The sequence below is a fragment of the Eschscholzia californica genome, unplaced genomic scaffold (assembly GCF_041429995.1).
Source record: "Eschscholzia californica isolate CP2 unplaced genomic scaffold, dmEscCali1.0.p SCAF_1, whole genome shotgun sequence".
Lineage (NCBI taxonomy): Eukaryota > Viridiplantae > Streptophyta > Magnoliopsida > Ranunculales > Papaveraceae > Eschscholzia > Eschscholzia californica.
The window spans coordinates 7,903,817-7,929,814 of NW_028238198.1; the positions used below are offsets into that span (position 1 = coordinate 7,903,817).

Genomic DNA, 25,998 nt, shown 5'->3' on the forward strand with positions numbered 1-25,998 from the left:
AAAAGATCAAGCCAAATTTCTAACCCTTTACCTTCTACCATTTTTTTCTCTATTAATCAACTACCATAACTCCTTAACTATTAGATTGCAACATCTTACACAGAACTTGATATAGTGGTTAGGTTTTATTTACAATCCTCAGAGAGAAAAAATAAGTAGCGGAAAAAGAAGAATCAATGATGTTTGAAGTTGGGAGTGAAAAAATAAGTAGCGGAAAAAATAAGTAGCTAGGGTTAAGAAGTTGAAATCTTACCTAACTTGAATTAGCTAGGTAAGTAACGATAAGAGCAAAAAAGCTTATTAGAAGCAAATCTATTTTGGACAGCACAATCATACTCAATATATCATATATATTTTGTCACGTTCATAGCAGTGTTCACTCCAAGCAAATTATTCTCAGGAAAGAACGTTAACTCCAAATTACGGACAAAATAAGAATCTAGAAGTAACATTTTCAGCTAAACAGAAAAGGAATCATAAAGATCCATTAGTCCTATTCGGCCAACAATTACAAAAGGAATCATAAGGATCCATTAGTCCTATTCGGCCAACAATTACAAAAGCCTTCCCAACCAATTAGGGTAGTAGATTTTGAAGATCAACAATGCTGCAGCATATGAAGAACTTGGAAATCTGTTTGGAAATCCAATCGTCATCGTTCTATAAAATCTTCTCCGCCTTCTATGTAACAACAATTGACTACAGAAAAAGCATGTGATCACATTTTTATCATTTGAAGCAGGTATTCAAACTTCATAGTCTAACTTGAAACACTTGGATACTAAAAATTTGGAAAATAGGAGGTTGGTTTTACTATCTTCTTTCTTTTTTTCATATTTTTAGTATCCAAGTCTTAGACAACTAACGCAACACGCATCTGCACTCACCAAAATCACCTTAAATCCCCCAGAGTGTTCATTTATTGAATCGACATACATTAAACATTATAAGCTACAAGAAATATCGAGACATGGGAGAGAAATTTAAATTCAACGTATTGAATATACCTGCTCATAGAGGGTTCCAAGTCTCCCTAGCGCCAACCTGTGAAACAACAGTAGTCTCAACTCTCAACCTATAAAAATCATGTAGCAACATCAATAGAACTCTGTAAAGAAATAACGGTTTGCCGAAACTCCATGATCCAGTCAAGTCTTCAATCCTCCACGAAAATCAACATTTATGCATACAGAAGAAATAGTATTCATTTCCATTAACAAAAATTTCATGGCTAAAGTATCTACCAGACTACCAATCAATCAAACAAACTAATCAAAGACATTTTCAAAAAAAAAACTATTTAAAGACACACAAACACACATGAAACTAAAAAAGAATAAGGGAAGATATCCGTCCCCGTAACCTGTTGAGGAATTAAACCGTTAACGATTGTATTTCAGTCTAATAGAGAAAAATAATAGAGAATATTCAACACCTTGAATTTAAAACACTCACCAAAATATGAAGCAAGTAATGAAGATTACTGTTTATAGTGATTGGTCGGAACCGCTAATTTGTTTCATTTTTAATCAAAGAAAATGGAAGCATCGTCTTTCTTGTGTTTTATGTTATCAGGCTTAACTTTAGCCTTGTTAATGAATCTCTCTCAAGGACAAACTACTCCACAAGATTATCTTGATCCCCAAAATGCAGCTCGAGCCGAAGTTGGTGTTGGACCGTTGAAATGGGACGACACTGTTGCAGCCTATGCCCAGGACTACGCCAATCAGAGAGCAGGGGATTGTGAGGGCATCAACTCTGATGGAGAGTATGGTGAGAACATTGCATGGAGCACTATGGGCCCGCTCTCCGCGGCAGACGCCGTGGACCTTTGGGTGTCGCGAAAAAATTACTACGATTACAATTTGAATACCGGTTTAGGGGAAGAATGTTTGCACTATACACAAGTGGTATGGGCAAAGTCTGTTCGTTTAGGATGTGCGAGTGTGAGTTTAACAAAATACAATCTATAATCTGAAAAAAATTCACACAGACAAAATCAATCTCAAATGTAAAATCAATATACTAACAAAATACAATCTATAATCTGAAAAAATTCACACAGACAATCTATAATCTGAAACATGTAGTGTGCAGAAACATTGCGTCGTTTATTAGATCAATAGGAACTCAAGATTAGAAGAATGTAAAATCAATCTACTAACAAAATACAATCTTTTCATAAAAAAAAAAACAAAATACAATCTATAATCTGAAAGAAATTCACACAGACATTTCACCAAACATGTAGTGTGCAGAAACATTGCATCGTTTATTATATCAATAGGAACTCAAGATTAGAAGAATGTGTGCGGAAACATTGCATGGTATATTAAATCAATAGAAACTCAAGATTAGAAGAACGATTCAGGAAATCAAATATCAAATGATAAGAAAAAAAAACTAACCTTGCTGGCGTCGACAAATTCCCCAAACGAAGAAGTACAAACAGATTTGGAGAAGTGATCGACTGAATGCTGAAGTACAAACCGATTAGGAAAAAAAATCAGGACACCAAAAATCAAATTCAAAGAACATAACAAAATGCTGAAGTACAAACTGATTAGGAAAAAAAATCAGGATACCAAAAATCAAATTCAAAGAACATAACAAAATGCTGAAGTACAAACTGATTAGGAAAAAAAATCAGGATACCAAAAATCAAATTCAAAGAACATAACAAAGAGTGACACAAATCGACTGAATGCTGAAGTACAAACAGGTTAGGAAAAAAATTCAGAATGCCAAAAATCAAATTCAAAGAACATAACAAAGAGTGACACAATAATCAAATTCGAAGCACAAACACTGACCTTGCCTTCGTCTACAATCAAATTCTGGTCCAATCGTTTTCAAGGAAAATTCTCTCTGAGATGGTTTATATGGAGAGATGTGAGAAGAGACATGTCTGAGAGATGTGTCCGTCCGTGAGCAGGGAGAAGCTCAAAAGATGCATTGTTGCAAGCGCCCGAGTGGCAAAGAGTCACTCAATTCAAAAGATGCATTGTTGTGAGCGTATGAAGTCTATGCAGATTTTTATCACAAAAGTACCATATCAACTCCAGACAACAAAATAAAAATTCCCAGACAACTAAATAGATTACAAGACTACTCTCAATTTTGATTCCAATAGATGAACAAATTAAATAGATTACAAGACTTATTTCTCACATAGATGAAGCAACTACATACTTATTTCTAAGATTCCAAATCAAAACAGACCAAAAGAACTCATTTCTGATTTCAACAAAACTACTCTCAATTTTGATTCCAATAAAATAGATTAGATGAATAGACGAACATGAGAAAAAAGACGAACAGAAGCAAAGTTACCTCGCTTCCTCTGCACTGACAATGGAAGGTGAAACGAATGACAAATTCTCGAACTGGAGCAGCCACTGTTTTAATAGAAAAAAGATTGAATAGATGTATCCGACGGGAAACAGATGCGTTGGTCCTGGGAAACAGATGTGGCTGAATCCTTTCCCCAACTTAAGTGGCTGAATCCTTTCCTCAAATGAAGTGGTCAAATCCAATGGTGGATGCTAGTGCTGACGTGGGACGGACGACCGGATTTATCTCTAGGTTTGTCCCAGTCAGCACCCATCCACCTATTTTATTATATATATATATATATATATATATGTACTACTACTTTGTTGTCGCCAGCATGTGTTTTAAACCTAAAGTGTCATTTCAAACACAATAAACATTTAGAATCCTGGGTCTGAAACGTTATAGTTAGATAAAAAACACCGAATAATTCCATTTCAGATAAGATAACAATTTGACTCTGTGCGAACACAGTAAAGGTTCAGATAGTTAGTTTCGAAACAGTACAGTTACATACAAGAACACGTAAGTATGCCAATTCCGACCAATAAGCAATACGACTCTATGCCGGACCATAATCCCAGGCATAGTTATAGGACTAAAACAACAATTAGAAAGAGGCAATCAGCAAAAGCATGAACCAACAACCGATAATTTTTAACAACAAAGTGTAGACAGAGATAAGTGCGACACTTTAGAAGAAGAAGAGGATTTTGTGTTGTATATAAATAAGACGCATTCTACTATAGCATCGTTATAATCATGAAAATATCACAGCAGAAAAATGGAATCACACTTGAGGACGATAAGACATCACTTATCATTTGGACGGAAAAGTTGAATACATAAGCATAGACCAACAATTGGTAATTTTGAACTTCAAAGTGCAGGCAGAGATAAGTTGAAGGCTTTTAAAATTATGGCTTAAGGGGAACGAACTCGAAGACCTACATATCGTAGCATTTTTTCTGTTAACTGCTAAAAACACCGAATAATGCCATTTCAGATAAGATAACAATTTGACTCTGTGCGAACACAGTAAAGGTTCAGATAGTTAGTTTCGAAAAGTACAGTTACATACAAGAACACGTACGTATGCCAATTCAGACAAATAAGCAATACGACTCTATGCCAGACCATAATCCCAGGCATAGTTATAGGACTAAAACAACAATTAGAAAGAGGCAATCAGCAAAGGCATGAACCAACAACCGATAAAATTTAACAACAAAGTGTAGACAGAGATAAGTGCGACACTTTAGAAGAAGAAGAGGATTTTGTGTTGTATATAAATAAGACGCATTCTACTATAGCATCGTTATAATCATGAAAATATCACAGCAGAAAAATGGAATCACACTTGAGGACGATAAGACATCACTTATCATTTGGACGGAAAAGTTGAATATATAAGAATATACCAACAATTGGTAATTTCGAACTTCAAAGTGCAGGCAGAGATAAGTTGAAGGCTTTTAAAATTATGGCTTAAGGGGAACGAACTCAAAGACCTACATATCGTAGCATTTTTTCAGTTAACTGCTAAATTTTTTTATACGTTTCGACATCCAAATATCGAAGTTCACAGGCACAAAACAACAATATTGAGGTTCTAGTATGTTCTAAACATGTTTATTTCTGTAGTTCATCGGAAAAATCTGGGAAATCTAGGCATAACGTAACCATACGCGATCATTTGAGATTTACAGCAATAAGTATGGAAGTAAGAAACTGAAATTACTGACGAAGTGATTTGCAAAAGAGGCTAAGCGTAGTTTGAAGAGCCGAAACTGAGTTCAAGCGTAGTTTGAAGAGTCAAAACTGAAAAACAACAACATGATATTAGTATATTTCTTAAAAAGATAACAAATTGGTTCATAATAAATAATATCGGCCAAATGCGAGACGAAGATGAATGAAGAAAATATTGTCATGACTCGAAGTGCTAACTGGGTTTCATGAAGGACATACTTGGCACACGTACACAAAAGTTCTAGAAAACTTGAAACCATGAGGTGGGTTTGTGTTAAGCAGGGCTTCTGTTTTATTTTTTCTGCTTGGTGAGTTTTATTTCGTGTATGGCCAGTGATAAGTGCCAGAGAGAAAAAGGAAGGCAATTAATGGTGATGATCTTTTATGGGCAATGGCTACTCTATGGTTTGAGGATTATATTGATCCTCTTAAGGTGTACCTTATAGGCACATAGACGTAAAAAAGGAAGACAATTAATGGTGAGGGTCAATTCATTTCATCTCCAATCTAAGCGTCGGCAATGGAGCATTTGAACTCCAGAATTTAAAAGAACAACAGTAATATAACTCACATAGATGGTACCAAGTTACAACACTTTGTGGGCATACGATCTCTATACAACCAAATACTAATTTCTATCAACTCACATAGATGGTTCCAAGTTACAACAACACACAAAAGAGATTTGTATCATTTAAAACATAAGTAAACAGAAATTGGATGTAACAAAGTTTGAGAGCTACCAAGTTACAACAACATACAAACAACTTTCTATCATTTAAAACAATAGAACACATAAATTGTATTTAACAAAGTTTGAGAGGTTCCTAGTTTGAGAGGTACCAAGTTACAACATACAAACAACTTTTTATCATGTGAAACAGCAGTAAACATAAACATAAATTGGATATAACAAAGTTTGAGACATTTTGTTTGAGACATTTTATCAAACAGGTTGTGAGCGTATGAAGTCTATGCAGATTTTTATCACAAAAGTACCATATCAACTCCAAACAACAAAATAAAAATTCCCAGACAACTAAATAGATTACAAGACTACTCTCAATTTTGATTCCAATAGATGAACAAATTAAATAGATTACAAGACTTATTTCTCACATAGATGAAGCAACTACATACTTATTTCTAAGATTCCAAATCAAAACAGACCAAAAGAACTCATTTCTGATTTCAACAAAACTACTCTCAATTTTGATTCTAATAAAATAGATTAGATGAATAGACGAACATGAGAAAAAAGACGAACAGAAGCAAACTTACCTCGCTTCCTCTACACTGACAATGGAAGGTGAAACGAATGACAAATTCTCGAACTGGAGCAGCCACTGTTTTAATAGAAAAAAGATTGAATAGATGTATCCGGCGGGAAACAGATGCGTTGGTCCTGGGAAACAGATATGTCTGAATCCTTTCCCCAACTTAAGTGGCTGAATCCATTCCTCAAATGAAGTGGTCAAATCCAATGGTGGATGCTAGTGCTGACGTGGGACGGACGACCGGATTTATCTCTGGGTTTGTCCCAGTCAGCACCCATCCACCTATTTTATTATATAGACTAGGTATAACCCGTGCCTCCGGCACGGATGAACTTGTTTGATACATTATCTAATTTGCATTGCAAAGGTTTAGTGCATCCAATTGTTATACGTATGTTGCATTTGTTCATTACTAAAATTTTATATTTCCTGTTAATGAAATCATTAATCACATTATATGAAGAATAAAAGGACAGTTGAATGCTTTTATTGAAAATAAATCCAATAAAAACTCCTCATTAATTAATGGGAAGAATACAAATAGAAATTGAACGACAAATTTCGCAAAATTCTTTGGATTGGACTTGGAGCTAGCTACAATGTTTGCTCATGTACCTGTGGAAAATGAGAAAAAGGAAAAATATAAGTTGTTTAAGGAAAATACCAGAAACACATGGCAACAAATAACTCTAGTTCAATAAACTGGTCTAAGCCACATCAGTACCACACCACGACCAATTGAGACCATGAGTCACATCTATCGTTCTAGTGGAAATGGTCTCCACACGAGGAAGATATTGATCTAGAAAAAAAAAAAATTATATTCTCCGCCAAAGATTGTGTTAGAGATAGACTAAGATCTAAGTCGTATTAGTGAAATATTAACCTATTTGTAATAAAAAATTAAAAAATAGAATCTTAAGAAAAGTGAAAACATAACAAACAGTCAAACATAATATGAAGCATACATGTCGTTTGCCTTGTCCCTAAATAGTTTGTCATGACAAGCTTTGATATGTCTTGTCAGCAAATCTTTTTGAGAAATAGCAAGACTCAGATCATTTTAAAATGAGAAACGTTTTTGATGTATCTTCTTCTTCTCCTTCTCGAAATGAATGAGATGGTAGATCTCATACTGTTTTCAAATGATAAACATGCAATTATTTGAAATTCACTCTTCTGCAAATCAAAGTTCTAAGAGTACTTACAATTCACTGTGTTCTCTAAATTGCTTGTGACATATTGTTCCCAAGTTGATGGGAAACGTATGGTTTTATGATGTGAATATTTATGCCAATGGAAGAGAGACAGTGCTACCATCTCTCATTCATCTATCTATATATTCTTGTGCATTATTCATATCTTAATTTGAATCTCACAGTACAATCTACTCCAAAAGAGAGTAAGTATAAAAAGACTCAACCAGATAGAGAGAAACAACAGATTTTAGGAAAAAAAATCATTGTTGTGACCTTTGTAAAAAGTACCTGATTATATTGTTGTTATTTTGGTTTGTCTTCTTCTTCTATAGACAAACTGTGCCATAAGGCATGGACATTTCTATAAAACACCATACATATTATAGCATATACGCTCAAATTTTAAACTAATATAGTCATCTCCCAAGCCACCTATACAAAAAATATTGTAATTCCATCTGAACCTTTAATAACTATAACCATTAGCCGAAAAGAAAGCTCTCAAATTCATGTTCAATGGTTTGCTAGTTTTATGTGGAAGTATTACTCACATTAGAGTCACACTAATTCAGATCTAAGGCATCACTTGTATGGCTATGAAAGTCTTGTATTGGTGATTCTTTGATACTGAAAGAAGACATCACTGACTTGATGAATCTAACTCATTAGTGGACTCCTATTTTTCATTTTTACCTTGACATTAATTCAAACACTTTTCAACCACCAATAACAAAAATCATGAAGAAATTCACTATGTAACACAATTTGATCTTCACTTTCAAATTTGTTCAAACAATAATCTAAGAAAATATTATATCAAAGACAGAAGGAGAAAACAATTTAACCAAAAAACTTATATCAAAGGATGAGTAAAAATAGTTTACCTTTGAGAAGCCAGAACAACAAATAGAGATTGTTGATAGTTGCAGCCAACCTGAAATGCAAAAGAACAATTACCACGAATTCCTTTGAGAAGGGAAGAAGAAGAATGGTGTCTATGTTTGAAATAAATAAACCATTTATCTTTACGACTCCTCGAAGTCAAGCTACACATGTATACTAATAGGAACCTCAAGTTTGATTGCATACTCTAGATTGCACTCAACCTATCTTACAACCAATTTGAGAACCTGCAACTTTATCCATCCAGTACTCCACAAAAATATGTTTTTCCCAACATGTCAATCGATAAACAAAATGAACAAAAAACACAACATTCTGTGATATTGGCTACGGATGGTGAAGTTTAGTACTCTAACTTCCCCATCACAAGGCTTAATCACAAAAATACTGACGTCATTTTAAAGAAAGTTGATAGACATCCCAATTATGATTAAATCATAATAGATAATTAAAATTTCCTTTACGATCCTTATAGGTTTCAGCAGCAACATAAACTGGGTTGTTCATGATGTGAGCCACTAATGCAATTTGGTATGTTCCCTTAAAGTTAATAATACCTCCACTTTCGACTACCCCAACAGCCCATTTACCATGTCAACCTCATCCACTGAACATGCAAATCCAGAAGAAGCCTTACAGGTACATCAAGCTTCACAAGTCCCAGGCACTCAATATCAAGAAATTCAAACAAAAGGTAAAATAGCTTGATATCCTAGAAGACCCCACATTAGAACATTTTATCGAACAACTGGAAGTCGCACTATATTGAGTTCCACACTTTCGATTTTGGGACAATGTATAATATGGCAACGGGGGCAAGCATGACTTCTATAAACAGGGATTGGTGGTGTGGTTATGGCGTGCATATTTAGTACATGTGCATCGCATGATGATGGACAGGTGACAGGTTGTGAAGACCACCAAAAATCGAAAACTACCAAAATCTTTAGAACACATCACTACTATTACCTACAAAGTCAAATAATCGTTCAAGCAAAACCCAATATCTCACAACAACTCATGAATTGAAACAAACCCCCCCAATGCACAATACACATTTCTATATATTTGAAATTACAATGAAGGGATGTCAATGTGAAAAGTTGTGAAAAATGATTCTTACCAAGTTGAAAAATGAGTAGTGGTGCCAAAACAAACTATCATTCATGTCACAAGCCAATGATGAAACATAAAGTATACAGTGATCAATAGACTACTACAAATATTAATATTTGAAAAAGACAACCCCATGGAAAAGTTCATGATTTCTAATGAATTTATTCTAATTTCCATTTATATTATTAAGTTTGAGAGGTTCCTAGTTTGAGAGGTACCAAGTTACAACATACAAACAACTTTTTATCATGTGAAACAACAGTAAACATAAACATAAATTGGATATAACAAAGTTTGAGGCATTCAATTTGAGACATTTTGTTTGAGACATTTTATCAAACAGGTTGTGAGCGTATGAAGTCTATGCAGATTTTTATCACAAAAGTACCATATCAACTCCAGACAACAAAATAAAAATTCCCAGACAACTAAATAGATTACAAGACTACTCTCACTTTTGATTCCAATAGATGAACAAATTAAATAGATTACAAGACTTATTTCTCACATAGATGAAGCAACTGCATACTTATTTCTAAGATTCCAAATCAAAACAGACCAAAAGAACTCATTTCTGATTTCAACAAAACTACTCTCAATTTTGATTCCAATAAAATAGATTAGATGAATAGACGAACATGAGAAAAAAGACGAACAGAAGCAAACTTACCTCGCTTCCTCTGCACTGACAATGGAAGGTGAAACGAATGACAAATTCTCGAACTGGAGCAGCCACTGTTTTAATAGAAAAAAGATTGAATAGATGTATCCGGCGGGAAACAGATGCGTTGGTCCTGGGAAACAGATGTGGCTGAATCCTTTCCCCAACTTAAGTGGCTGAATCATTTCCTCAAATGAAGTGGTCAAATCCAATGGTGGATGCTAGTGCTGACGTGGGACGGACGACCGGATTTATCTCTAGGTTTGTCCCAGTCAGCACCCATCCACCTATTTTATTATATCTATTATATAAAACACAATGGTGTTTTTTGAGGTGGACCGTAGATTTATGTTTTGGATATTCACGTCCGTCCGATATTGATCAAGAATTGTCTAATCTAACCACTAAAATTGAATTTCAAACCCACTAAAACAGAAATTCCTTAATTCTCTCCCACCTTTTCGATAACTACCCACAAAAAACCACGACATTCCACAACCAAAATTGAATTTCAAACCCACTAAAACAGAAGTTCCTTAATTCTCTCCCATTTTTTTTATAACTACCCACAAAAAAGATCTAGCAAGACAATCCGAAGGCTACGAATATCCAAGAGATAAATCAACGGCTCACCTCAAAAAACACCATTGTGCTATATATAATAGATATATATATATATCTATTATATATAACACAATGGTGTTTTTTGAGGTGAGCCGTAGATTTATGTCATGGATATTCACGTCCGTCCGATATTCATCAAGAATTATCTAATCTAACGACTAAAATTGAATTTCAAACCCACTAAATCAGAGCCTCCTTAATTCTCTCCCACTTTTTTGATAACCAACCACAAAAAATCACGGTTTCTCACTGCTAAAAAATAACCACTCACCCACTATTCTCTCCCTCCCACTTTTTCAGAAAATTAGTTACAAACCACCCACTAAATTCTTTTCCTCCCCACTTCCTACTTATTTTCACACGAAATTATGCCGTGACGGAGGCACGGGCTATACCCTAGTATATATATACTACTACTTTGTTGTCGCCAGCATGTGTTTTAAACCTAAAGTGTCATTTCAAACACAATAAACATTTAGAATCCTGGGTCTGAAACGTTATAGTTAGATAAAAAACACCGAATAATTCCATTTCAGATAAGATAACAATTTGACTCTGTGCGAACACAGTAAAGGTTCAGATAGTTAGTTTCGAAACAGTACAGTTACATACAAGAACACGTAAGTATGCCAATTCCGACCAATAAGCAATACGACTCTATGCCGGACCATAATCCCAGGCATAGTTATAGGACTAAAACAACAATTAGAAAGAGGCAATCAGCAAAAGCATGAACCAACAACCGATAATTTTTAACAACAAAGTGTAGACAGAGATAAATGCGACACTTTAGAAGAAGAAGAGGATTTTGTGTTGTATATAAATAAGACGCATTCTACTATAGCATCGTTATAATCATGAAAATATCACAGCAGAAAAATGGAATCACACTTGAGGACGATAAGACATCACTTATCATTTGGACGGAAAAGTTGAATACATAAGCATAGACCAACAATTGGTAATTTTGAACTTCAAAGTGCAGGCAGAGATAAGTTGAAGGCTTTTAAAATTATGGCTTAAGGGGAACGAACTCGAAGACCTACATATCGTAGCATTTTTTCTGTTAACTGCTAAAAACACCGAATAATGCCATTTCAGATAAGATAACAATTTGACTCTGTGCGAACACAGTAAAGGTTCAGATAGTTAGTTTCGAAAAGTACAGTTACATACAAGAACACGTACGTATGCCAATTCAGACAAATAAGCAATACGACTCTATGCCAGACCATAATCCCAGGCATAGTTATAGGACTAAAACAACAATTAGAAAGAGGCAATCAGCAAAGGCATGAACCAACAACCGATAAAATTTAACAACAAAGTGTAGACAGAGATAAGTGCGACACTTTAGAAGAAGAAGAGGATTTTGTGTTGTATATAAATAAGACGCATTCTACTATAGCATCGTTATAATCATGAAAATATCACAGCAGAAAAATGGAATCACACTTGAGGACGATAAGACATCACTTATCATTTGGACGGAAAAGTTGAATATATAAGAATATACCAACAATTGGTAATTTCGAACTTCAAAGTGCAGGCAGAGATAAGTTGAAGGCTTTTAAAATTATGGCTTAAGGGGAACGAACTCAAAGACCTACATATCGTAGCATTTTTTCAGTTAACTGCTAAATTTTTTTATACGTTTCGACATCCAAATATCGAAGTTCACAGGCACAAAACAACAATATTGAGGTTCTAGTATGTTCTAAACATGTTTATTTCTGTAGTTCATCGGAAAAATCTGGGAAATCTAGGCATAACGTAACCATACGCGATCATTTGAGATTTACAGCAATAAGTATGGAAGTAAGAAACTGAAATTACTGACGAAGTGATTTGCAAAAGAGGCTAAGCGTAGTTTGAAGAGCCGAAACTGAGTTCAAGCGTAGTTTGAAGAGTCAAAACTGAAAAACAACAACATGATATTAGTATATTTCTTAAAAAGATAACAAATTGGTTCATAATAAATAATATCGGCCAAATGCGAGACGAAGATGAATGAAGAAAATATTGTCATGACTCGAAGTGCTAACTGGGTTTCATGAAGGACATACTTGGCACACGTACACAAAAGTTCTAGAAAACTTGAAACCATGAGGTGGGTTTGTGTTAAGCAGGGCTTCTGTTTTATTTTTTCTGCTTGGTGAGTTTTATTTCGTGTATGGCCAGTGATAAGTGCCAGAGAGAAAAAGGAAGGCAATTAATGGTGATGATCTTTTATGGGCAATGGCTACTCTATGGTTTGAGGATTATATTGATCCTCTTAAGGTGTACCTTATAGGCACATAGACGTAAAAAAGGAAGACAATTAATGGTGAGGGTCAATTCATTTCATCTCCAATCTAAGCGTCGGCAATGGAGCATTTGAACTCCAGAATTTAAAAGAACAACAGTAATATAACTCACATAGATGGTACCAAGTTACAACACTTTGTGGGCATACGATCTCTATACAACCAAATACTAATTTCTATCAACTCACATAGATGGTTCCAAGTTACAACAACACACAAAAGAGATTTGTATCATTTAAAACATAAGTAAACAGAAATTGGATGTAACAAAGTTTGAGAGCTACCAAGTTACAACAACATACAAACAACTTTCTATCATTTAAAACAATAGAACACATAAATTGTATTTAACAAAGTTTGAGAGGTTCCTAGTTTGAGAGGTACCAAGTTACAACATACAAACAACTTTTTATCATGTGAAACAGCAGTAAACATAAACATAAATTGGATATAACAAAGTTTGAGACATTTTGTTTGAGACATTTTATCAAACAGGTTGTGAGCGTATGAAGTCTATGCAGATTTTTATCACAAAAGTACCATATCAACTCCAAACAACAAAATAAAAATTCCCAGACAACTAAATAGATTACAAGACTACTCTCACTTTTGATTCCAATAGATGAACAAATTAAATAGATTACAAGACTTATTTCTCACATAGATGAAGCAACTACATACTTATTTCTAAGATTCCAAATCAAAACAGACCAAAAGAACTCATTTCTGATTTCAACAAAACTACTCTCAATTTTGATTCCAATAAAATAGATTAGATGAATAGACGAACATGAGAAAAAAGACGAACAGAAGCAAACTTACCTCGCTTCCTCTGCACTGATAATGGAAGGTGAAACGAATGAAAAATTCTCGAAATGGAGCAGCCACTGTTTTAATAGAAAAAAGATTGAATAGATGTATCCGGCGGGAAATAGATGCGTTGGTCCTGGGAAACAGATGCGTCTGAATCCTTTCCCCAACTTACGTGGCTGAATCCTTTCCTCAAATGAAGTGGTCAAATCCAATGGTGGATGCTAGTGCTGACGTGGGACGGACGATCGGATATATCTCTGGGTTTGTCCCAGTCAGCACCCATCCACCTATTTTATTATATAGATGTTGTGGGGTTAGAGTATTTTGATTGTAGTTGTACTTATATATGCAATCACATGTTGGCATATTAGTAGATTTACCAACAACAATGTTATTGTGTTTTCAAACTAAGTAGACGAAAGCCTTGACTCGTGCATTGTACACTTTTAGTCTTATTTCTTTGCACACATCCCAAGTAGCAATGCAAATAAATTTTATAATACTTGGCCATCTCCGTATTTGATTACATTCGGTTCCAATATCTTCATTTTTTCTTTAAATATTAGTCAAAATTTAACTCACAAGTCATGTGACATACATTTTTTTTACTTTGACTATCATGAAATACGTTTTGAAATTACAATAATCTAATCCGTATAATAAGAGATGAAGACATTTCCTATATTATACGTAAGTTTTTGTTGAAAAATCAAGATTATATATCTCTCGAATTTATTTTCAAAAATTTAGACTGATATTTTCAAATCTATCCTCACATTTACATGAAAACTTCATTCTATTTGTTTTAACAAATTCCTTCTAAACACAATACCTATGTTTTCCTTTACAACTTCAAAATGTGGTAGTTATCATTGTTCCACCAAAACGGATCATTTCTATTTTATTTTTTTGGAATTTGACTTCGATGTACGATAGTCATTACAATGGCGTTGATACATCGAAGATGTGATAAATACAGTAACTGTCATATCAAACAAGAACAGGCCTAAAGTCCAACTAAACTATGACCTAAAACCCAATTAACTATGACCTAAAGGCCATCTACGTTATTTATGCCCTAATAATCTCAAGTTCAATTGAGTTTCGGTATGTTTCCAGAAAAGCAAATGATGTTGCACACAACTTAGTAAAAACTGCTATAGAATCGAAGCTTTGTAAACAATGGGGTGAATCTGAAAGACTACCTTGCATTGTTAGTCTTTTAATTTCAGAAAAAGAAACTAATGTAATTCCTAATTCGAATGACCAATAATAAGCGGAAGCCAAATTTCATCAAAAAGAAAAAAATAATAATCCAAAAATTCCACCTTCCACATCAAACCATTTCAGACTACAGAAATAAAATTATTAGTCCCAAATGATAAGATTTATGGAATGGAGCCCACATAGAAGATGTCGAAATCAACACAACCTTTCATCTATACAAAATCCACATGACTACAACCTATAATTAGATTACGTGTCGCCCTTGTGACTTAAAAATCACCACCCCTATAAATAGAAATAACTTCACGTGCCCCCACCCAAAGAATATTAGTATTTTAGTACACTTCTTACTGAAATGACCACCTCCTCAATGATGGATTCGGTTCTTCGTCTTCTCTTGTGTCTCTTGCTGACGTGTTTATTACGTCACCATACCATCATAATGCCACGTGTGTGTTTATGAAAACGTGGACGGTTGATGTTTAGTTGACGGTGGATTATTTGGATGTGGTCAATCGTGTGGTTTTGTGACGTCTGTCTTGTTGGTAGGGTAAGTCCTTCATGATCATATCTTTTTTTTCTTCTAAATAATAAACAATGATAGTATGGAACAAATTGATAAATTTGTCTGTTATTAAGTATCTAATAAAAACAATTAAGACTAATGTTGTTCTCTTAAATTAATATGAAATGCCACGTGCCCGACTGAAATCTTCAATTTGACCAAAAATTATCACTTTTGTTCGAGAATGTTCTTGTTAGGTCTCTTAGGAGTCGTAATTTAGAAAGACTAACATGTTTCAACAAATAAAAAATTTATTTTTTACTTGAACAGTTTCATAAGTTATCTGCAAATATTTTCTAAAATCTAAGAGACATAAGCTCTGTTTCAACAAAAAAAAAAAAAATAGAGACATTAGCTCTTACAATCAAAAATTTTGATTATGAATAAAATTTAGAGGGGTTGGGCAAAAGGCCCAATCCTTGACCCAAAACAAGAAGCAGGTCCACTGCAGGAAGAGAATAAGAGGCAGATCCAATGGTCAGGAGGTGGGGGTGGAATTTCCGAAACACCCTTCTTCTTTTCGAAATTTACGAAACGACCATCGAAAAATTTCCGGGAAACTCTCAAATTTCTGAGAAATAATCTGACACGCCTCCCATCATACAGTGTACTTTCCATAAATTAACAAAATTGCCACCGAAAAATTCCCGGGAAATGCGAAATTTTTTGAAAAATAGTCTGACGCACCTGACATTAAACCTTGTACTGTCCACGAATTTACAGAATTGCCATTAAAAAATTTACCAACTTGCCATTTTCGTTCTTTTTTCCAGATTTATTTCTTATTTCTTTTTTATTTTCTCCCACACATATTTATCTCTCCAATCTTTTTAAATTTATCTCTCCAATCTCAACAAATTTCGTTCTTTTTTCCAGATTTATTTCTTATCTCTTTCTAATCTCAACAAATTTCTTCATTTTTGGTAGTTTTTCTTGAATTTGTACAAGGAAATTTTCTTGTGTACCGGGAATTATTTAGTGTACTGGCCATTTTTTGGATATGTACTATACGTTTTTGTACTGGGAATTTTCTTGTGTACCGGGAATTGTTCTGTGTGCTGGCCATTTGGTTATGTACTAGACATTTTTGTAGTGAGAATTTTCTTGTCTACCGGGAATTGTTCTGTGTACTCGCCATTCGGCTATGTACTAGACATTTTTGTACTGGGAATTTTCTTGTGCACCGGAAATTGTTCCGTGTACTAGCCATTTGGTTGAATACTGGACACTTTTGAACTGAGAATTTTCTTCTGTACCGGGAATGGTTCTGTGCACTGACCATTTGGTTATGTACTTTGATGTTTTTAGAGATGAAGAAGATAAAATGTGAAACAAATAAGAATGATGAAGAAGAAAAATAAGAACATAAAACTTTTAGAGAGAGAAACACAGGAAACTTTGATGTTTTTAGAGATTGAAAGAGATGAAGAAGATAAAATGTGAAGCAAAATAAGAATGATGAACATCCAAAAATAAGAACATAAAACTTTTAGAGAGAGAAAGAACAGAAAATTTATGTTCTTGGAGATTGAAAGAGATGAAGAAGATAAAATGTGAATGTTTTCAAAAATAATGAGAGAAAGAACAGAAAATACAGTGGGCAGGATCCAAAAAAATTGCCTGAAATTTCGTCAAAAAATGGCGCCATTTTTGAATTTTCAAAAAATCTGAATGTTTCTCTGACATTACGTCATGTACGGAGAATTAATTGCTTCGCTGTCATCCGTCAGATTGTCAGAAAACACAGAAATTTCCCGTAAAGGGGTAAAAGAGGGATAAATAAAATAAAAACCAGAAAAGTGTGAGTTGTCCTGACAATTTGGACTGGGTTCTCATTTTTGTTTTAGGCTGGGGGTAATACTTATTTACCCTCCATTTTTTGGGCCTCTCACTCAAAAATCCTAAAATTTATAAATATAAAATAAAGTACAACTAATTTATTTCTCATAGTCCAATAGGGTCCTTCTCGTAGTTGGCACTACTGGGCCTGACTTTGAGGGGTCCTAGGCAACACCATAGACGGGACTGCACATATTAGTCTTTGTATTTGTTATAAGTTTGTCTTTCCAATTTAAACGTCCTATTGATTATGGAGTGGTTAACACTTAACCACATATTAGTATCGTCCGAAATATTTGTTCTTTTTGTGCCCTTTATAAAAGAAAAAAAAAATTAATAAATGATGTATCTCACGGGAGTCAAAATTTAGACCTTGGAGCATCTCTAATGAGAAACTCAAATTTTAAAACTTAGAGTGTCACTTAAGAATTATAGAGATTGTGTTGAAAAACCTTCTCAAATGGGACACTCAACAAGACACTCTATAGTGACGTGGATCATTTATTGATAGGTACTCTAAAGAAAGACACTCTAAAATTATAGTGTCTACTTAAGACTCTCTAAGTGTCACTTTAATATTCTAACCAATAGAAACTCATGCTTTTTAACTGATTTTTATCTCCATTTTATCTATTGAATTGAAGATTGACATGTGCATTAAGTAGAGGTATTCTAGAGATCTCCATTAGAGATAAAACAAGAGTTTAGTCTACATTGACACTTTTATTAAGACTTTTTTTTTCCATTGACACTTAACAACTAGACTTCTAAAGTATTTGTTGGAGCATCTCATTAGAGATACTCTTAGAAGACTACTCCACTGAACAAACACACCTGTTATACAGCCATACAGGTGCAAATAAAAATACGTAAGATATTACTATAAACCTATATATAAGTGTTACATAAATTGGGGGCTCTTGGCCGCCGGGTCGGCTGGGCTCAAGACCAACCCTCATGATACTATGATAGTTGGTATAAGAATTTACAACAATTATAGGGTGTATAGTGATAAATGAATGAATAGAATGAAGAAAAATATCACATTGTCCCACCAATATTATGGTAGAATTTTGGTTGAGACACATGGTAGAACAAGATCTAGATAGACAATATTATGGAGTGACCATCTATCTACCCTAGCTCTCTGGCAAGATCATTTTCCCCAACGGTAAAATGAGAACATGTTACTTCACTATCATCAAAAGTAGATGTACTAGTATTTCCTGCTGGCTTCTTCAAATCTGACGTTTACATCTTACTTGCCCTAAACCTCAGGCAATATCAACCTCTTTTATAAATCTCTAGGTTAGATTTCGAAACTTACATAAATATATCTACGGTTATTATTTAATCTCATCTTTTACGTTTAATGATTCGTTGACAAAATAAAATTACCCCTTTGAAAAGCTTAATTAGGCGCCATTCGAACGCTACTATAAAAGTCGCCTCATATTAATTTCAGTCGTCCGACCTTTTCAATTCTTTACTTTCTCTCTCTACAATCTGGAAGAGGGTTATGAGATTCAATTGGTGAAAGGATTATCGAAATTCTAGGGTTTTAAAGTGTTTACATTGGTTTACACTTGAGTAAGAAGGTATCTGAATCTCTTAGGGTTTGGGAAGAAGTTTAGTTCAAAACTTGGAATGGATTCTGAAATTCACCTTTTGCTTAGAAGAATTGATGTTGAAATTTGATTCTAAGTGTTTCGGAGAAGGTAAGAATCGAATTAAATGGAAGTTCTTGTGATTTATTATGTGAATTACAGTAAAAAGATTGGTTCAATTGATCGATTTTAGTGAAGAAGAAATTCTACAAAAACCTCAACTGAGTATTGATTATGCCCTAGATTTCAGTTTTGATTGACTTGTTATGGATATCCCTTAATCGCCCTTTTGCGGCTGTTCAAAAGCTTTTACCTTTTTGTTATTTTTTTACAGCCAATCTTGTTATCTTAAGAGTAATTAAAAATAGAACCACTTTTGTTTGTTTTTTAATTACTTAATTTGGAAAAGCTTTAAGCTCTTCTTTTCGGCTTGAACTTCACTTTACCCTTACGTTTCTCTTCCAAAAAATTTGTCTCTTTTAGGATATCAATTTGGGAATTCCAACTTTTGATGATTTGGGTTTTGTGCCAGAAAGGAAATAACTTGAAATTGAATTAGATAGAAAGTCTGTGTAATGGTTTTCATGTGACTTGGTTGATCTGACTTTGAAGAGTTTGAACTTTTATTTTATGCAGGTGGTAACAGAAGGTTTGACGCTTAGGTGAAGCTTCTGAAAAAGAGAGAGGTAAGTTAGAAAGTCTTTTGTTGTAGTTTCTGTTGTTGGAAAAAAAATGCATTCTTTTGTATTTGTGTTTATGGGTTTTCTTGCTATGAGATACCCGTGAATTTATGACTTTCCTGTATAAGATTAGTTGGCATTTAATCAACTGATCCACCTCTTTATAGGTCATCTTACTGTAAAGGGTACTTCACCCGTGACCCGTCGTTGCCTGTTCTGAATCTCCAATTCTTATATTTCGAGATATGATTCATTTGTATGCAGTGTCTTAGGCCTGTAGTTTGTAATTGGATTTTTATGTCTGATTGATCTGTCTTGGCAGATACAAGTTCCAGAGTATGGGGTGCCTGTTATCTACACCAAAGGATATTGGTGGTGTTAGAAAAAGGCCTGGAAATGTCGGGGAAGTGGCTGTGTTTGTGCCTGGATTAAGGATTCCCAAGCCTATAGATTTCTCTCAGTCTCTTGCTGATAGTTTATCTAACAATATAGTTGAGCGCCTCTCTGCTCTTCGAACTCGAATAGTTGTTATGGCCGCCCAAGAAGCACCAAGAGCCACAAGAACCAGGAAAAGGACAGCTACTCAGCATGGTTTGTGATTTTATTAGTGAATCTTGTATTAAATTCAGAGTTAACTTCATATAATCATACTTAGTTAATTAGGTGGATGTTGTCCGTGCAGGAGGTTCAACGTTGTCTGATCTTCAGCATGCTCTTGAAGATTACTTACCAGTTCTTCTGGGTTTAGTTAAAGATGGTAATTAGATCTCCAATTGCACCGTGTATTGGTTGGTCCTATGATGTTTTTTCATTAAAGCCTTAAAGGGGTGATAGAAGATCTGTTTATATAATAAGGGGCTGGATGGAGGAAGAACAGAAAAGAGATTATATTGTTGATGTCCATCTCTTGAAAGAATAAATGGTTAATGCTGGTGCTTTTTTGTTGAAAAAGATACCTATTTGTTGAACTGTTATTCGACAATAGAAGTATAGAAGTCATATATATATATATATATATATATATATATATATATATATATGTCCTTATGTAATAAGCTATGTTTTTCATTGTTGATGATTACATTATTTTATTCTACAGGAAATCATTTACAGCATAAGGTACAATTTGTATGGGTTAACCAAGAGGATGGAGCAGAGGTGCGCATTTGTGTCTGGGTGCCATTATATGTTTTCGTAATCGTGAACTGTATCGATCTTGACTTTGATACTATTGTGTCTGCAGGAAACATCCATGCCAAATGCTTGGTATGAGGTACTGTCAGTTTTACACTTGATGGCCATGCTATCTTTGTCACAGGCAAATTTATTGCTTCTCCCTAAGACTACTGTTGATGGTTATCAGCCAAAAGTATCAGAAGGTTGGTATTTACTGCAAAACAACCTGCTGCAGATGGTTCTCCTAAACCTAATTTAGTGAATTTTGGTTAACATTTGCCAAATCTTGTGTTTGGAACCTATTCTTGTTACGCTTTACCCGATGTAGTCGATTGATGAAAACTTTTGTCTGGTCTATGATTTTGACAAAGGACTAAGAAAAGTACAAACACGGATTATCTTCTTTTGTAAGATGAAAATTTTGACCGACCGTTTATTTCAATTTTGATTGACTTCTTCTAGATATCCCTTAATCGTCCCTTTGCGGTTCTAAGCTTTTCTTTTTTGTTACTCTTTACAGCATCTTGGAACCTGTTATCTTAAGAATAATTAAAAGAAGAACCACTTTTGTTTGTTTTTTAACTTTCTTAATTTGGCAAATCTTGTGTTTGGAACTTATGTTTGTTACCTTTTGTCTTAAAAATACTTATTATTCTTCCCCACTTAATTTATTGGTTGAGTGAGATTTTTCCTGTCCAGTTAGTCTAACTGCTTGTCTAGTTTGCCTAATTAAGTATTGATTTGATTGTGCTTTTTAGTTTCCCTCTACCTTTTTCATGCTTTCGTATAATCCTACAACAAGTTCCTTTTTATATTCTTTATAGCAGATAGCAAACGGAAGTCGATCGATATCTTCTTAAAAGCAGCTGGTTATTTGGAATGTGCTGTCAGGAACGTTCTCCCCCAGTTGCCTCCTGATCTCAGGTTTGCAGATTACATTTACATTCCTCCTTGGCATTTACTTTCCCAACAAGAATACTTGATCCAAATAATTTGTGTTAGTGCCTTTTATATGGATGTTGTTTCGGAAGTTCGGAAAATTACATTCTTCATGCGTCACAAGAGGTTATACAGGTTTCATGTGTCAAACTCACCACTCTTTGTTGTACCAATTTTTTTTAAACTGTAGGAGAGTTCTTCCAGTGGACCTAGCAGAAGGAAATCTACGAGCACTTTCCTTACAAGCTCTAGGCCAGGTATTAGACTTTTTTATCACTCTTTTGTCTCTTTTCCATACTCTACATTTGCCATGCACCTTTTTATTTCTTTAACCCACCTTTCTCTGAGTTAATTAGAGGTTGGTTTGTTCACACTTACGGATAATGCTTGCGTATTTTCATATAATATTTTGGAAATGCAAGTTCTTAAGATGATTTTGAAGCATGTACTACAAAGTTTGTTATAGAATGGGTTTCCTCGAACAAATAAGAGAAAACTCTCACGTCACACAAATCATTCTTTTGGCATAGTGGTAGTTTCTTATCCATTTTCTATCAGTTTGAATATTAATAAGTTGCTTTATCTGATCTCCTTATATCTCCAGAACTTCTTTTGGTACAACCTGAAGGGAAAGAGCGAATGTAAGCAGTTATCTTTAGATTAATGGAGAAAATTTGCCACACATTACGTTCTATTATCAACTTTTATCCTCAAAAATTATTCCGAGCTGAGGATTGTCATGTTCCCATAGGATCCCTTTCTGTAGAAGACTTGATGTGAATCTGGAACTTTGTATCCCATCATAACCCATGCACGAGAAATTCTCTGCTGTTTAGAACAAAGAATTAACTGTTGCGTGTTGCCTTGGTCTTTGTTGACAAATTGTTTACACTTGGAAGCTCCTCCATTTTCTGACTAATGATTTTTAACCTCGTGTGATGAAGGGCGTTGATATTCAACTTGGGATGGCAATTGATAGTGCGAAGGCCACATTAGCAGTGAAAAGGCGTCTTGCTTGTGAGATGGTTAAATACTGGCACCAGGTATTGAGTTAATATTTACTATTCTTTATGGAAACTAGGTTCACTGTGTGGCGACCTTTTTATGGTGTAGTTCTGTCTACAGGTTGGCATATAATACTTGATACTTACAAATAACTTGCACCATGTCTCATTTGTTTTCAATAGAGAGACGTAGTCATTTAATGAAGAAATCCTTTTGCTGTATACAGGCTGAAGAAAATATTATCTCTCTTCCCTTAATAAATGGATGGGGAGAAAAACATCAGCTTTTTGTAAAGTGGAAACATGCTGAAGCTAAGGTATGTTAATTTAGTCTCCTGCTTTCTTTTATTTGTGGATTTCAATTCCATTTTACCACTCAATGAGTTCATCTATCTAAGAGGCACACCAAAGACATAAAATACTGTCTTGGTGTTTGCCAAAAAAAAAACATGATCAAGTGCTTTTATATTATCCGAAATTTGTGATTTTTATTCCTTTTCCTATTGTTGTTTTAAAGATACCACAAAACCTACCTCTATTGTGGTCTCTTGAGTACTTTCAAATTAAAGGTGGAGATTGTCAGTTAAAGTTGACATCCGGCGTAAGGGAGTAAAAGATGTGCTCAAACTAGATTGAACTCTGTTCTTCGAAAATCGTCTTGCATCGGTCCTGGATTCGTAATAGTCTTTTTAAGCATGTCTCTGAATAATCCAATGACTCTTTATGCCTTAGGTTGAATCTTTAAAGATGCATACTTATTTGAAAAATGGTAAGTGCTCCTTTTCTGGTACGCACTTATGTATGAAAGAACACTTCTACCCTGTAAAATTTTCTTCTCACATGTTAAAGGTACTTTAGTTTTATTAGTAGGTTGTACTAGTGCACGTAGGATATGACGATTATAATGGTTCCAGACCCAAAGAAGAATTACGTAAAAATGTGAATGCCGCGTATCATAAAGTATTTTTTTAATAACACAGGATTCTGAAAAACGACTACCGTTTTAATGGAAGCTTCTTCCATTTTATTCCTCTGGTCTTGTTTTAATGGCAGTTTTTTCCCATTATATTCTTTTTCCAGGCAGCAGCATATTATTACCACGGCTTAATCCTTGATGAGGGTAACACTGAGAAATCTCATGGGATGGCTGTAGCTGCTCTTCAAGCAGCAGAGGAGTTTCTCAAAGAAAGTAAAAAGTTCTGTGAAGCTTTCAACATGGCTCCACCTGTTTCGAGGTAGGCAATTCATCATAATCTATTACTATCTATAAAATCTATATTTGAATTTACGTTTTTAGTGAGTAATAATATTGTCCCCAACTCAAATTGAACCACAGCATGAATTCTACTTCCTATTACTTCTTTGAAATACTATTTCACTATCACACGATTTAATGTGGAATAGAAAAACAACAGTTACTTTGATTACCTCGATATTTGTTTCTAGTTGGCATTTAATATATTGCGGTGAACTTATGTCTGCGGTAATTAGTTAAATTTTTTCGTCTCCGTCAACACAATGTTTCTAGAATTTAGCATTCAACCGTGATAAGGGCATACCTCATTCTTTCTTACATTTCTAGTAAAGGTTTCCTCTATCTATGGGTAAAACTACAGCTTCTGGTCTTATTGGAGTAGTATTCTTAGTACCCAATTTGTCGTTCTAGTGTGAACGAATCTCTCGGCGTGTATAAACTGAAAACAGCTAAAAGTTCAGTCAATTATTAGAGCTAAAGCTAAGACCTGGTTAGCTACTAGCTAGATCCTGAAAGCTGCTTGGTGTACGTTCATTAGTACGGAGCGAGTAAATAAGATTATTTCTTAATTATTTAGGTGGAGTCTATACTTATTCATTCAAAACCTTAAATAAACAAAAACTCTTATGAACCTATAGATATTGGTTCTTTCTTTTTATTTTATTTTGAACTTGTTGTAAATAAATGCAGAAATCCACCCCTTTGGGGAACAATGAAATACCTCTCGGAAAAGATACCGAAAGACACTTCTAGCAAAGTGCGAATCAATCGGGATCTATATACTTCTGAAAAGTAAGGAATATTCCAGTTTGATGGTTTTTTTTTCTTTAAAATTCTTAGATAGGTTATATATCAATGTCTCAACTCTCAACAACTACTGCTAATAATGATATCACTCTTGGCCGGTTTGTTGGTTTGCTGCAGAATAATGGAGACTGCTCCGACATTGCCAGATTTTGCATTGGCACTGAAACCAGATGACTATCAGCTACCACCCGTCGATTCCTCATGGAGCGATGAAGACACGGCAAGGACACAATATGTTACCACTCAGCCTAGTCTTGGAAGAATTTGAAGTTATTTCAGACTCAAATACTCTCTAGGGAGATACAGGAAAATATCAACTCAAGTATGCAGAATGATCCGTCGAAAGAAAGATACAAAAATGTCCACTGTTAAATTCATGCACCATTAAGGTCTTATTTGTTTTCCTTTCGCTGTAATGTAATGTTTTTAGCATAAATTTTATAGCTTGTGTATTTGTTCGGATGAATGTTAGATACGTGTACATGTTTTTCGCGTAAATTATAGCTTGTGTATTTGTTCGGATGAGCGTTAGATCTGTGTACATGTTCTTCTTATTGTTTGATTGAGAAAAGAAATTAGCAACATCCGTTTATTTGATTAACGAATATAATCTGTCTGGATCATTCCATTAGGTACATTGGATCGTTCCCACCATCTCTTCTTCCACCAAAATCTCTTCATTTCTACGATTTCTTCGATTTCCTGTATATTTCTCTCCATTTCTTTTCTTTTACAAACAAAAATTAAATCAAGTTTGGGGGATGAAGGAAGGGTCGAGGGGATGAAGATGAAATGGTGGTGGAAGAAGGGATGATAAAATCTTCTCTATTTACAAATAAGGAGTCTGACAAAAAATGAATCTAGAATGGAAAATACATGTCATCTTTATGAGAACATTTTGATGAGTTTAGGACA

General features: G+C 34.4%; 1 protein-coding gene and 2 long non-coding RNA genes across 5 annotated transcripts; 1 reads left to right on the plus strand and 2 right to left on the minus strand.

The window, feature by feature from the left end:
- Positions 1-315: 315 nt before the first annotated feature.
- Positions 316-3,116, minus strand: LOC147563776 (uncharacterized). Its single transcript, XR_015225235.1, has 4 exons — positions 2,814-3,116; positions 2,409-2,477; positions 1,008-1,075; positions 316-699 (listed from the first exon to the last, which is right to left on the minus strand). It is a non-coding gene; the product is annotated as an uncharacterized LOC147563776 (long non-coding RNA).
- A 1,961-nt stretch (positions 3,117-5,077) lies between these two features.
- Positions 5,078-14,081, minus strand: LOC147563777 (uncharacterized). Its single transcript, XR_015225240.1, has 3 exons — positions 13,994-14,081; positions 12,706-12,781; positions 5,078-5,154 (listed from the first exon to the last, which is right to left on the minus strand). It is a non-coding gene; the product is annotated as an uncharacterized LOC147563777 (long non-coding RNA).
- A 4,845-nt stretch (positions 14,082-18,926) lies between these two features.
- Positions 18,927-25,685, plus strand: LOC147563778 (uncharacterized). Of its 3 annotated transcripts, none has more exons than XM_086640468.1 (13): positions 18,927-19,333; positions 19,859-19,908; positions 20,225-20,493; positions 20,585-20,659; positions 21,002-21,060; positions 21,146-21,281; positions 21,903-22,002; positions 22,208-22,274; positions 22,962-23,060; positions 23,249-23,338; positions 24,102-24,256; positions 24,967-25,068; positions 25,201-25,685. In XM_086640468.1, exons 3-13 carry the CDS (start codon positions 20,241-20,243, stop codon positions 25,349-25,351), a joined length of 1,287 nt encoding a protein of 428 aa, XP_086496594.1. In that variant the 5' UTR covers positions 18,927-19,333; positions 19,859-19,908; positions 20,225-20,240; the 3' UTR covers positions 25,352-25,685. The 3 variants fall into 3 exon arrangements, with proteins under 3 accessions (XP_086496594.1, XP_086496602.1, XP_086496613.1); XM_086640476.1 differs by having other exon boundaries at positions 21,906-22,002; XM_086640487.1 differs by lacking the exons at positions 24,967-25,068; positions 25,201-25,685 and having other exon boundaries at positions 21,906-22,002; positions 24,102-24,260.
- Positions 25,686-25,998: the final 313 nt, after the last annotated feature.

Coding starts and splice junctions, on each gene's coding strand:
- LOC147563778 (XM_086640468.1), top strand. CDS start 20,241: ATGGGGTGCCTGTTATCTACACCAAAGGATATTGGTGGTGTTAGAAAA. Junction 22,003..22,207: donor CAGTTGCCTCCTGATCTCAG/GTTTGCAGATTA, acceptor TTTAAACTGTAG/GAGAGTTCTTCCAGTGGACC. Junction 22,275..22,961: donor CCTTACAAGCTCTAGGCCAG/GTATTAGACTTT, acceptor CGTGTGATGAAG/GGCGTTGATATTCAACTTGG.